Source organism: Aethalodelphis obliquidens, unplaced genomic scaffold (genome assembly GCF_003676395.1).
Source record: "Aethalodelphis obliquidens isolate GAN/ISIS:26980383/991018 unplaced genomic scaffold, ASM367639v1 scaffold18, whole genome shotgun sequence".
Classification (NCBI taxonomy): Eukaryota; Metazoa; Chordata; class Mammalia; order Artiodactyla; family Delphinidae; genus Aethalodelphis; species Aethalodelphis obliquidens.
In genome coordinates, this window is record NW_020837962.1 from 18972920 (window position 1) to 18987062 (window position 14143).

General features: G+C 53.1%; 1 protein-coding gene across 1 annotated transcript in view; it reads left to right on the plus strand.

Moving 5' to 3' along the window:
* SYNDIG1 (synapse differentiation inducing 1) overlaps positions 1–14143 on the plus strand; it is a 56924-nt gene that overhangs the window by 21902 nt on the left and 20879 nt on the right. Inside the window, exon 2 of the mRNA XM_027118378.1 lies at positions 1125–1262. Within this exon, the coding sequence (XP_026974179.1) occupies positions 1125–1262 (138 nt within the window). The remainder of the gene's footprint in view (positions 1–1124; positions 1263–14143) is intronic.

The following is a 14143-nucleotide window of genomic DNA, read 5'->3' on the forward strand; positions in this document are numbered from 1 at the left end:
TGACCGACCAGGGCAAGAGCCTGCCCTGCAGGAAGGAGCTGGTCCTCACTGGGAAGGGATGCCTGGGATTGGGACCCATGGGGTGCATGCATGTGTGTGTCTGTGTGTGTGTGTGTGTCTGTGTGTGTTTGTGTGTCTGTGTGTGTGTGTGTGTGTCTGTTTGTGTCTGTGTGTGTTTGTGTGTGTATGTATGTGAGTCTGTGTGTGTCTGTATTTGTGTGTGCGTGTGTGTGTCCATGCGTGTGTATCTGTGTGTGTGTCTGTGGGTGTCTATGGGTGTGTCTGTGTGTGTTTGTGTGTCCATGTTTGTGCGTCTGTGTATCTTTGTGTCTCTGTGTGTTTGTGTCCGTGTGTGTATCTGTGTGTGTTTGTGTATCTGTGTGTGTACGTGTGTCTGTGTGTGTATCTGTGTGTGTGTCTGTCCATGTGTGTGTATCTGTGTGTGTATCCATGTGTGTGTGTGTCTGTGTGTGTGCGTTTGTGTGTGTGCATGCACATGCGGGGGGCAGCTGGGTACTGTGTGGACAGTGCATCACCCACTTCCATCCTGGGCCCCTAGAGAAAGTCCCTGCTTGAGATTGGGGTGAGCCCCTCCAAATTCACCTGTTTTCTCTCAGCTGTGACACAAACAGTCCAGCAGGAAGCTTCTAGCACAGGCTGAGTAGACGCTCTGATTGGCAGTTTTACATGTGTTTGATTAACCAAAACAGGAGGGACACCCGGGCTTGAGACCAGGCCCAGTGACGTCCTTACTCAGATCAGAGTCTAAGGCAAGAAGGGGGTTCAGGGCAGGTCCTGGCCCCGACACCTGCCCTGCCTCACCCTAAAACCAGCTTGAAGTCTTGGAACAAAGAGTGGACTCCAACTCTGCCTGTGCGCTTCCCACCCAGCCCCGTCCTCCGATGGTCAAACCTTCACCCAGCTGTCCGCACCCCGTCCCAGAGATCCGCAGGCCTGTGAGGTTTCATCTCCCATGGAGCAACCCAGAGCCCACCCTCGGGGTTTTTCTCTTCCTGTGGGGGACACACACTTGCCAGGAGGGCTCGCCAGGCCTGAGCCCCGCTTCGGGGGATGATGGAGAGACCCCTGGTAACCTCGCTCTCCATCCCCATCTCTCCCGGCAGAGCGACTACTCCAGTGATACAGAGAGCGAGGACAACTTCCTCGTGATGCCCCCGCGGGACCACCTGGGCCTTAGCGTCTTCTCCATGCTCTGCTGCTTCTGGCCCCTGGGCATCGCCGCCTTCTACCTGTCCCACGAGGTAAGGCCTCCCCGTGGATCACGCGCACGCGGCTGGTGCACCCAGGCCATCGAGGACAGCCTGCTCGGGTCGGAGAGCCATCTGCGGGGACCGGGCAGGGGGTGCCCAGCCTCACCCCATCAGGCCCGGGACACATCCTCTGACAGTGGCCACTGGGAAAGCAGCGGGTTGGGAGCCCGGCCTCCAGGCCAGCGGGACTGACCCCATGTTGGGCGCGGACTTGGTATACACTGGGAACGGAGGCAAAGCGGGTTTGGTTTTCTTTGTGAAAGGCTCACACGTAAAATAGAGTCCAGTCTTGCGGTGCCTGTGTGCTTATCCCAAACTAAGGTTCTGGAGGAAACAGCCTGTCTGGTGGGTAACCGTGCCCTCCGTGCTTTAAGGGCGTCGATTCCTAGCCCTTTTTCACAGCAAACGTCCTCCATGTGCCTTCACGGAGCCCAGGTTTTGAAAGATTTCCTCTAGCAAATGGGGAGCCTTCATTCAGAAATGATCTACATTTTTATTAATCAAAGGAAGATGTGTACTTGCCAATTAAAGCGTGAGTTTCAGCATCACCTGTCATCCCCACCAGACGGGAGATAAAGGCAGCCCCTTCCGCTGGCCCCGGAGCCCACCGCATCCTCAGGGCACCGGGCTCCCTCTCCAGCATCCAGGGCTCTGGGGCCTACCGGCCAGGTCTCACGCTTGAAGCACTGATTCCTCTCGGCTTGAGAACAGACCCCTGGCCTCTCACTGCTTCTTGCCGTTGTCCGTACTGATTCAGTTTGTTGGGTGAGTGGAGAGTCCCTTTATGCGTGTTCCCGTGTCCCCTGACCCCCTTTTCCTGACCCCACGAGGAGCAGGGGGAGAAGAGGACCCACTGGTGGCCCCCTGAGGGCAGGCACCTCTTCACAGGGACACTGAGAGGCCCCAGGGGGACATGGCGGGGCCGCTGCTTGAGGTCCCGTCTCTGGAGGATGGACGGGTATGGGGAGGGGTGATGGGGACCGTCCTGCACCGCTGGGGTTGGGTCAGGTGGCTGTTTCACGTCCAGCTTTGACCTGGAGGATGTGTCTGAGCTTCTCTTTCGTGACTTTGTCCCACACATGCCAGAGGCCTCTGCTCTGGGGGCACAAGCCGAGGCTGCAGGGCAAGACTCCAGGCTGTCAGGGGCCTGAGCAGCTGTGGGTGGAGCGAGGCCGGGATCTCCCAGACCCAAGCAGTGGCCGCGGTCACTGCGTGCACCAAGGATTGGGACGCACAGCGGGACACAGACAGATGCCCTCGATGTGTAGATGGTGTCCCCAGAAGACCCCAGGCCCAGAGCCCAGCGCCCCGTGTCAGCTGCGCCCTGAGCCTGGGTTAACGCGCTGCAAACAGGCAAGAGGGTTTCTCCAGGAGAAGGAAGCTCAGGAGGACAGAGCCCAGAGAACCAGGGCCCAAGTGTAACGTCAGCCACCCCCTGCATCCCAGTCTTGACACATGGAGGGGTGAAGGGGGCGGCCCACTCCCAGCCTCCCAGCCTGGCCTACTGACAAACCCCATCACCCCCAGGGCGTGCCCTCCAAGCCAGAGCTGTGTTCTGATTGCCAAGTTGTAGAACGGGACTCATATTTTTACCATGGGTTCCACAGGGCAGATGCTCCCTGTTCAGAGAGATGCAAGTGGGCATTGGTGTCACTTGTCACCTGCCGGCAGAGGCCAGGTGAGCCCTGGATAAGCGGGGGCTGGGGGTGGGGGCTGCCCAGGAAATGCTGTCTATGTGCCGGGATGCAGAAGTCATCCCTGGTCTTGGCTTCTCCACGTACCCTGGGGGAGGCCTGTCTCTGGGGCAGGGCAAGCCGTGCACAGCATCCTTGTCTAAAAGATGGTAAATATAATAAAACTCCAGCCACAGTAGAGGAGACTGGCATGAGATCCTTCTTCTCAGAAAGTAACATTACCCTTCACACCTTAAGAACCTCCTAGACTCGGGCCTGATGAGTCAGGATGTTTAATACCTTTGATGGGAAAGGATTCTGGTCATCTGTTAACGGCAAGTGAAACAGTCTCCGTGGAGGCCGCTGGTCACATTCTCGGGGTGAAGAGCCAGCACTTTGAGGCCTGCGGGGTTGCCTTTGCTGTTGGAATAAGAGAAGGGGCTCTGGGGTCCCCGGCCCTCAGTCCCTCTTTTTCTTGTGCTGTGAGCGTGGACCCTTCGGTGGACACATCTCCACGGGAACTCGCGGCTGAGACCCTGGTGCGCGGGTCCCTTCAGGGTCAGCGTGGTTCTGGACTGCACTGCAGGCCCAGGAGGCTGGCAGCCCCTGGCACATGGTGCTTCAGCCCAGCCTTGAGCCCGCCAAGCCTTCTGTTCGTGCCTCTTCAGCCTGACTGTAGACGCAGGAAATCGGAATTGTCGGCACACACGGGGGTCCCCAGGTCAAGGGGCACCTGGAAGGAGACGTGGGATCTTTTCTCCAACAGATTTTATGATTCGAAAAAGGCCTCAAGTAGCAGTAACAGTGGTGGTAAAAGTGTCAGGGAGGTGGGCACCACCTGCACCTCTGGGCCCCGGCCTGCGTTGAACACCGCACACCTGCCTTCTTGGGTGGTCCTGGCCAGCAGTGTCGACACCCCCAGCTCAGTTAGAAACGCGTGTTGTCTGGCCCACCGACCCGCTACATCAGAGCCACTGGGAGGGATGCGTGGAAACGGCTTTTGAACAAGCCCTCCCCCCGCTCCTGATGCTGCCGTAGTCTGAGCAGTTGCACACGCGTGATCTCATGGGAAGTCCGTGACAGGGCACTGCCATCACGTCACTTTGTGGCCATGGGATCAGGGGTCAGTGAAGGCGACGGCGTCCTAAGGCCAGACCTGCTGGCGGTGGGCCTGGCCCCCGGTCTTAGTGTGGAGGCCTGAGGGCAGCGTTTGTCCACAGCTTCACTTTACTCCAGTGCTAATCATTTGATCCAGCTCCCAGTGCAGGCAAATGTTATACACTTTTTACAGAGGAAGGTGTTGTGTGTAGTTTTGGTGGGTCCACCCAGAAAACGATGCTCTGAATGATGTGGAAGATAGAAAGGACCCCAAATTTGCTGCGCGATGGCTGTGAGCTAGTTGATGTGCCCACTTTATCTCATTTAATCTTGGCAACGAGTCTGAAAGGTGGGAATTTATTATCCCCATTTTTATGGATGAAAAGACTGACGTTTCAAGGGATTAAATAACACAGAAATCAGAGAGGTAGCAAGTATGGATACATGATGCAAATATCAATGTTTCTAACACTTAAAATCAAATTTCCTGCAACACAACTTTGACTTTTATCTGCAAACAAAAATAGAAAAGCATAGTTCTCGCTTCTAAATCTTGTCCCCACCTGCTTGGAGCGTGTTACAGTGAGGAAGAGAAGCCTTCTAGACAGGATTGGGCGCTTACCTGGGCACCTTCACCAGCAGGGCAGGTGTGAGCTTGAGACTGGAGCTGGAAGACCCTCCCCGACTCCCCAGCCCCCCTCCGCGGCCCCGAGGCCGTGGGTCCAGAGCTCCTGCTGGCGGGAGGCCTGAGGGCTCCGTGCACGGCGTCGGCCTCAGGCATCTTCTACATTTGAGCATCTATTATGTCTTGATTTCACTTCCTAAAATGTTTCTTTCCTTTCTTAACTGCATTATTATAACTATAATTAAATGAGAAAAGGGAATTAAGCGTCAGATTATGAATTTTATGAATAGCACCTGCGTTTCGAAGTATTCTTTAATATTTCCTAAAGAATCTCTAGCTGTCTTCTGCAGAAGGATCACTAGTGGTATCATTAGAAGCAGAAATCTATAGTTCTTCTACAGAGACCGTGTTCCTCTTACAACAGGAATGTTTCTTAATTAGAAAATTGAAGGCTGGGTTGAGGAACTTAGATTTTCTGTCACTTGAATTCCCGTTCCTTCCAGCGCTGACAGGAACTCGCCCTGGCTCTTTGCATGAGTGGCCTAGTGCAATGGGACGAAGAGAACAAAGCCCATGGGAGCCTTATTCAGACTCAGAAGTGGCATCGCCGTGTGAATCAAGGATGGAAAGCCCCGGGGGGCTCGCCGAGTGCCGGCTACACGTGTGTCTGATGCAGAGACCTGCACACCCGTGTTCTGTTCAGTCATTTCGTAAAGATGAACCATGTGGCTGATAAACGTGGCATCTCTTGAGGGTGTCCAGACCCAGCTGGGAGGAGTCACCACGGCTCAATATCGAGTCAAGCTGCTAAATGCTCTGGGCACGCGCCATACGCAGGTCGGTGAGCAGCCAGCGCGAACCCCTCCTCCTCTGGGCGCCCTGGAGACAGTGCCGAGCTCCCTCCTCTGAGCTGCCCACCAAGGAGGGGCTGCCACCAGTCGTAGGCTGAGGGCTCCCCCCAGGAGGAAGCAACAGAGACAGAGGTGACCTGGGGGGCCAGGGAAGACAGGGCAGGGCCGGAGAGTCTTGAACGCAAACTGGAGTCTGTCTATTAACTGAGCGTTTTAAGCCAGAGAATAAGGGTGGGCAATACAACAGCGTAAAGGGTGGTCAGAGGACACGGCACGGAAGCAGCACGCTCTGCAATAGAGTCAGCTCAGAGCAGAATATCCTTTCACAAGGAAGCAAGAAGACACGTGTGTCAGGTACTGCGGGGCCTCTGCGGATTTCTGCTGCACAGCCTTGGGGCTGCATGAGACAGATGCAGCGAGACGGGCCTCTTCACCTCCCTCCACCCTCCCATCCGCCAGGAGCTTAGTTACAACAAAGCCTTGAGCGGCAGATGCCTCAGATGCTTTTAGGAGCTGTCACCTGTCCATCTCTAACCATTCATCTCACCAGAGAGACCGGCATTTCCACGTTCTCTTAGCTAAACCTTGTCACAAACAAAGACAGGTTTTGGAAATGCTCATTTTTTTTCCAAAGTTGTGTGCTTAGAACAGGTGCATTACATAAAACTGGATCCCGTGTCCTCCACACACTCAGTGGTGTGGTTTATAATCATCCGTAGGTCTGGAGGAAATGTTTTATATATGTCACCATGCACCTCTTTTATCCTCAAGTTCATTATTCTCCGATGCCCCCTGATTTATAGTAAGTTGAGTACCGCCTGGTGACTGCGTCTGTAAGCGGTAGCAGATTCAGAATTAGCACAAGACCCAACTTCATACGTGAGAGTCACGGGTCCTCTAACAGGTGGAGTTATCATCTGGTTTAGCAGGGTAACTAAGTACTAAAGCCATGAACTCTGCTGGAGTCACAGAGGAGGACCTGGCAAAGCCTGTTCCAGCCCCAGGAGGTGTGGAGAAGCAGGAGTGATGGGACCACCTGGGAAGAAAGATGCTACCAAGGGGGTGAGGGGGTGGGAAGGATTTGGACCAGGCCCACCTCTCCCCCCAGGGTTATGGTGAGGGAGCGGCTAGGCTGCAGGAGCCCCACCAGGCGCGGGAATGGCACTGACTTTGCAGAAATGGAGTATAAACGTGACTAGAAGGATGGCCTGATATATCAGATGGATATATTTTAACCTGTGTCAGGAAAACATGCAACACAGCTTAATGGTCTGGAGTGATCACTTTCCCCCTCCCCTCCCCCTTCTCTCTCCCTCCCTCCCCTCCTTCCTCCTCCCTGGATCTCTCCTGCCCCATCTCTATCTCCCTCTCCATATGTGTATTTGATATGCTGATTGTAGCTTCTGAGAGCTGTTTTGCAACTTCTGGATCTAAACAATTCTGTATAAATATTAATGATCTGGTGCAGCCAGGACAAATCAGATTTCTGATCTATTTTTCTTCCTCCAGAACGCATGCTGGAGTTGAGTCACTGATCTCAGCTTGTGTTGGTGGATAGATGAACAAATGCATCATATCTGTTCTGTTCCCTGGAGAGTATTAGATGGATTTTTTGCAGTTACCGTTTATGCATCGTCTCAGTAATTACTATCTCGATTTTGTGATTATTTGTCTGGAGCAGAGAAACCCGTGCATTGATTGTCCAAGGGCAGAGCCCACACAGTGCCTGGGAGTCCAGAGTTAAAATCCCAGCGTGTGTTACATTCTTCCCTCTGGCCTCATGCTCACCTCAAATTACGTTTGCAAATGCGTGATCTTTTTGCTTTTAGATGATGTATCTAAAGCTGTAAGGACGTAGCCCCTAAAAGCATGGTTGGTCTTTTCTTTCCCATCTCTTCTGAGACTGAGGCTCTGCACAGGTCCTATGACATCCCGAGGACCGAACAAAAGGTGCAGTCCCAGGAGCTCCTGCTTCTGTGCAGTGGCTGTGCCTCTGAAGGCTGAGTCCAGCCTGCCCAGAGCCTAGACACACTTAGCTGAACATGCCCTGGTCCATGACAGACACCGGTCTCACCACAGGCGTCCCTGGATGTGGCCACGGGGAAGGCCAGGCCACTGATCCATCTCACTGTCTGCAGCACGAAGCCTCACCTCACAGGCAGGGCAGTACCTCCTGTGTCTGGACTCACAAGTATAGTGATGCCAACAGAACATAGAAATTCGGGAACAGTTGTGATGAGTCACTGGTTGATGAGCACATCATAGATTCTCGTGGGAATGAGGGTCATTTGGGGTACATCTCTGATGTTTTGATGTTGACGATGATGAAATTTAAGTCTTCCTCACTGAGAGACCCCTCACTGGACTACCTCAACCATGGGGCCAGCTAGCTGTACATGGGAGTCAAAAGTACTGATGACATTACACCTGCACCTTGGCTGTAAAAACTGGTGCAGCGAGAGGACGGGACCCTGGCTCAAGACTCTGGGTGGGCTGCTCTCAGGAGGGCCCCTCTTTTCTTGCTTCCTTGATGAGCTTTGGCATTTTCTGGCACTTGAGGGTTGCATGAATCCCAGACATAGAGCCTAGAAGATACTGAATTTAGAGCTGGAAAATTACCTTGAGCACAGCATGTACAGAGACCTGCAGTCTCTTACCTGTGTGTAAAGCTTCTCATTCTTATTTTCCCTTCTCTCCTTTTAGACGGGGGATTCTTCATTTCTAACCTTTGGTTTTATTTAAATGATTGATAATATAAATAGGAAGGAGTCCTTGAAACACAACTGCAGCGCGTGTTTACTTTGTTCTGAGCTTTGCGTTGCGGTGATGTTCACACGCACACGAGGGCAGGGTCGAAGGAGCCCCACGTACTCAGCGTGAGCTGGTTGGGGAGAGCTGTGGAGCCGGCTGCCTCCAAAGTAATTCAAAGATAAATGATGAAGCAGCGAGTTCTTAGATGACACGATGCAGATTGCTTAGGGGATGCAGGAAACAGCAAGACGTGTAGGCGGAAAGTATCCTTTAGAACTGGCCCTGAGCCGGGAGAGAGCAACACGCAGGTGGTGAATTTGGCCCTGGACCCTTCCCATCCCCCATCCCCCATCCCGGCCCATCCATGGTTCTCCAGGAAGTGCCACAGTTTGGGTCCACTTTGGCCCATCTCAGTCCCACGTGGACAGCATCACCCCTCAAGGCCCCAGCACTGCCTGCTTCATCCAAACTGAGTGGAGGTTTCAAAGCCAGCCTGAACCCCAGAGCTTCCCCATTACCCCCATTCTGCCATCACCCCAGCCTCCTGCCACTCCTGCCTCCCTCCAAGACCACCGCCCCCATCCCAGGCCCGCACTGCCCACCACCACCAGACTGGGTCTCTGGGGGTCCCTTCTTGGTCGTCGAGAGCCACAAGAGCTTCCAAGGTGTCCAGGATGGTTCACAGGCCCAGAAAGTACCAAGAACAGACTGGCAGTGCTTTGTGGTCCTCCCGGGAATCTAAACACAGTGGAGATGTGGTAAGTCCATCTTGAGACCCTGCCCCTAGAGCTCAATTCTAAGATGATTCTCTGCATTCCTGAGATGATTTTGCATCATTTTGCCTGGCCCTCAGAGGTGTCACAAGTGCCTTGCATTCCTCTGGAAATGACATGCAGGGTTTGAAAACCAGAATGGAGCTTGTAAGTGAACAAATCTTCATCCAGAGCCATCTGTGTCCACGTAAGGATCCCTGGGCCTTGCCCGTCAGGGGCACTGGGAGTGCGTTTGTGCCTGTCCCATCGCACAGGGGGCCTGAGTCCACAGCAGGGAACCTGAGTCACGCTCTGCCCACAGAGGGTACAGCTGATCGCGCTGGCTCTCAGGCTGATTTTCAGGTAATTGGTGGGGTGTCTTGCAAGGACTGATCACAGTGAGGTTTGATTTATTATGCGTGAATGTTGGATGGGGGGTGGGGCACAGAGTTCGGCTGACTCTCTGGAGTCTGAAGGAGGCCGGAGCCCCGAGGGTTGCAGGTCCCCTCAGTACATGTGGCCACTCTTCCCGAAGTTGTCCGGTGGCGTCCCTGGAGGCCGGAGCCCGGGGTGCAGGGAAGCACCCTCTGCAGCTTTGCCTCTCGGAAGTGTGTCTGTCCTGCGGCTGCAGCGGCAGCTGCAGCAGGAGCTGGCGGCTCAGCTCCATGGTCAAAGGGCTGCTTCTGTCCTGGGCTGGCTCTCAGGCACGGTGTCTAGAGGAGTGTCTGGAATCTGCTCCCGGGCCTGGACCTGGAGACGCTCAGGGTGTTCTGGGCACCTCCATTCTTGGCCTAAGAGCCTGTCCTGAGAAAGGCCAATTCTTTCTGAAAATTCTTTGGTACTCCTTGTCACCACCTGTGACCAGGGAGGCCCTGAGTAACTGGGCTCATTTCCCCAGAGGGCGGCCCTTCCCCAGCAGGCAGGAGACGTGTGACTCCAGCTAAGGGCTTGGGCATGTGGCTGTGCTGTCTTTACTCAGGAGAGAGGACTTTGCCCTTTGGCACCAGGACAGAATCAGATGTGCCCCCAAACACCCCGCCACCTGATCGGGAAGATCGTGACTCCCTGCCGGGGCCCACCTGCTGCCCTGGTCTCCCCACAGGTACGAGAGGAGATGGGACGCCCCGGGCCCGACGCAGGCTCCCGGCGAGCTGTAAAACCGAAGAACGGCCTGGGCAGCAGGACGTAAAAGTGTCCTTGACGCAGCCTGTACTAACCTGCAAGATGATTAACTTTATTTCCCAGTAACTTAACAGAATTCAAAAGCCAGGGGAAAGGCTTCAAGCAGAATCAGCTTGAGCTATATTTCTAAATATATCTAAACTCAGAGCTCTTCCCCCTCAGCTCCCAGCAGAGGATTATAATACTCGTTTGTCACGGTCAGAAAGCTTGGCTGACGGGTTTCAGCTCACGGTGGTCTGTGGATGGAGCGCGTTGGCCACGGGGGCGCTGCAGTCCGGCTGCATCTCCAGGATGTGGTGTTCGTGGTGCGTGGCCTGAACAGGAGTTTAGTAAACACACTCTGTCTGCTTGGTTGGCATAAAGACAGAGACGGGGGAGCAGGTCCAGGAACCAGAGGCCTGGCCAAGACAGCTCTTCCCCAAACCGCCCGCTCTTCTTGGCTGGAAAGAGGCACTGTGAGAGGGACTCATCCAAGTTCCTAGGCTGAGATTCTGTGGTGGTCAGGGCAACAGGTCCACTGAGACCTCGGGAAGCAACGAGGAAATGGGACGAGGAAGGGTTTCTGGCCTTCGGGAAACAGTCAACCCTCCTCGGTCCTTCTTGGAGGTGGTCAGGGAATAAATAAGACAGACCCACGGTTAAAGTCCTAACTGACAAGCTGCTGTCAAGGAGGAGTCCTGCTTCACCCATTTAAATGCTCAGAATAGAGTTCTTTATTACACTGAGATTAATGTAACCCAACGGGCATGTCGGGGAAAGCAATGAACAGAAGGTAACAATACCTGAGAGCATGGATCCTCAGATGTTGCAGCAGTATTGCTCCCAAGGACTTCTGTCCCCTAGAAGTTAGTGGTTTATTTTCAAAGGAGTTCTTTCAGTGGCCTCCTTTAATAAACGAAAGCATATAGTCGAAATCAGCCAATGAGCTGTACGCATTTATCAAATTCTTAACGACGTTAGTATCTTAAGTAGGTTAGGCAACTTCCTCGATGATGTTTTAACATCTGTTTAATCGGCCACACCTCAACACCCTAACTCCAAGGGACAGAGCTGGGAGGACACCTCCGTGGGGACAGAGCACCAGGAACCCCAATGAGCCCACACGTCCTGCTCGTGGACCCGCAGAGCTGACTCCTCCCCTCCAGGGTCTCCCCTCCTGGGCGGCTGGGCGGCGACACAGGACACAGTCACCCCCACATGCCGTTCCTGAGATAGGCACCCACTTCCACCCACCTTCACCCCCGTCTCCTCCTGTCCCCAGAGTCCTGGACGTCCTTTCAGCCCAGGGAGCTTGGACACCTGGATCGTCTTGCCCTCCCTGCCCCCCTCCTCTGGGGGGATTGCCTAGACCCCACGAGGGCAGGCAGGGCATCCGGGACATCCACGGGCTTGGTGGGAAACAAGTTCATCATGATTTTCACCAACTTCTCACTGAAATTCAGCATTTCTCCTGTTTGGGAGCGTGGCCACCAGCGCCAGGGGAAAACTGTTTACTTCAGGGGAACCAAAGGGCTGATCCTGGGGGAGCCAGAGGGGTGGTCATGGAGTGGGGCTGGAAAGGTGGTCCTGCAGTGTCTCTGCAGGTCAGAATGCTGGGACTCACTCACACCAAGGGCTCAGCCTGTCTCCTTCTCTTTCTGGGGTCATTTCTGACCCACAAATTGTGCTCCTACCAGCCCGTTTCTCTGCCAACCCACAAAGCCCCAAGGAGAAAAAGACATCATCCCAACAGCAGTTTCATTACCTTTATATTTTACTCTCATCTTTGAAGCTGGAAAAAGATGCTCTGTATTAAAATGTTCCTTCCCTCTGTGCATATGCTAACGTCCTCCACACAATAAAGCTAAGGGAATATTTTACACGCTGAAAGTAGCTGCAGTGACCTTTCTTCTTCGTGAAAGAGTCTCTTCTTTCCCTCATGGTCCTTCCCCTCCTCCTTCGCTCTTTTTTTCCCCCTTTGCATGTCAGCTCTCAGTCCCCTATAGCCAAGTGACTGGGCCATCTTCCAGAAACAACAGCAAAGAAAATTATCAAAGGACGCGAAGGAAACAGACACACTTCTTTCCTCCAGTTATGGCCTCTGCAAAGTCCTAGATTCTTGGAGGAGGAGACTGAGATCTTGGGATGTAGCTGGGAGTGCAGGTCATACCCCGGCCCAGGGCCCTTGTCTGAAGCCCCCTGTTACTTAGAACTGCCAGAGGGTCTAGAGAGAGGCTGTGGTCTTGAGTTTATCATTTTTTCCAGGTTTATTGAGGTATACTTGGCAAATAAAACTACATATTACACTTCTAGGAGGTGATGAGAGAAATAAGACAGAGGTTGGCCTGCTTGTACCTGACCCGAAGGTGGGACCCACCAAAAGGAATTGTCTGGAAGGGGTGGGAAATACGGAAGAGCAAAGTTCAGATGAGTCTGTTGTTTCTAACTGCCCGGCCAGAAAGGCACTTTTCTCCTAGAGATTTTGCTTGTTTCTTACAATGGAGAAGAAGGTGGCAAGAATATTGAGGCTTCCAAAGGGACAGACACACACAAAAGGAAGACCAGAGAGAAAGTGTGTGGGCCCAAGACAGCTCTCCCCTCCCCTTCTCTGTCTACCCTCCGTGTGTTCCCATCCACAGACGATCTTATGGGAGCTGGTCTATTAGGCGGCATAAACGGGCCATGCATGTGCGTGCACACACATGCACACACACACAATTTAAGGACCTTACCCATACCTTGTACTTATTTTTAATGTTTGTAAGTCAGATAGATACAGTGGTGTCACTGTATAATAGTATAGCCCTTACTGACTACAATACTTTCATTAGCTTATCAGACTTCAAATCTCCAGGGATAGAAGGATTGTCTCCTAGACAGTGACTAGAACACACCTTATCCCAAATCGCACGCGATGTGACCCAGCCTCACTTTCTTGTCTAACTTCACAGAGGGTAGATTTTCCAGTTGAGCAACACTGAGGTAGAGAAGGAGTGAACCCGAGCCTTCTGCCTTCAGACCCTGCAGGGACCAAGGAGCACCGTCAAGGTCTGCACATGAGGAAACTCAGGCCCCGTGTCTAAGTGGACTCGTTAAAAGTATACCAAGAAATAAGAGGTACAAACCCCAGCCTCCCCAGAGAAATGCCCTCAGACTTTTACGGAAGGGGTGAACCCTGCTGCCTTGGGGAGCAAACTCTCGCAATCTCCCCGCACTTCCTCCTGCTTCTGCAATGAGTGTTTTGCATACCACACCTGCTCCTGGCTTTCTGATAAACCTCTGCGTTTTATTTTGGGTGCTGATCCAGTTATTCCTGCAAAGAAAACTGCCCTGAACCTCGTGGCATGAAATGACCTTTTCATTGTGCTCATGGTTTCTTAGGTTGGGATCCGGGAGGCGCCATGGGGAAGGCCTGTCTCTGCTCCTCAATGTCTGGGGTCACTCGAGCCTGGAACATCTGCAGCGTCTTCACACCCATGTCTGGTAATTGATGCCGGCTGTTGGCTCGGACTTTACCCAGAGTGAGCACAGGGGCACCCAGTACCTGGCCTTCCCACGTGGTCCCTTCACATGGGCTAATTTGCGCTTCCTCACAGCATGGTGGCTGGGCTCCCAAAGCAAGTGTCCCAAAAATACCAGAGCAGATCATGAGACCTTGTTATGACCCAACCTCTGAAGCCATGCAGCATCACCTCCACCAGACCCTGTTGGCCGAGGCCTTGGTAAAGTTCTACCCAGACTCATGGGAAGGAACATAGAGGTCAAGGATCTAGAAGAATATGAGGGATGGAAAACACTGCAGCAGCCGTTTCAGGGAAAATATAATCTGCCACAGCTGCATTTACAGGGATGAAAGAAAAGTATACACATAACATGTTTATATTATTAGGTCCATCAGAAAATGAATAATGAGAGAACAATGTTCTTTCCTAAATACTATATTCAGAAAGAAAATATCAAA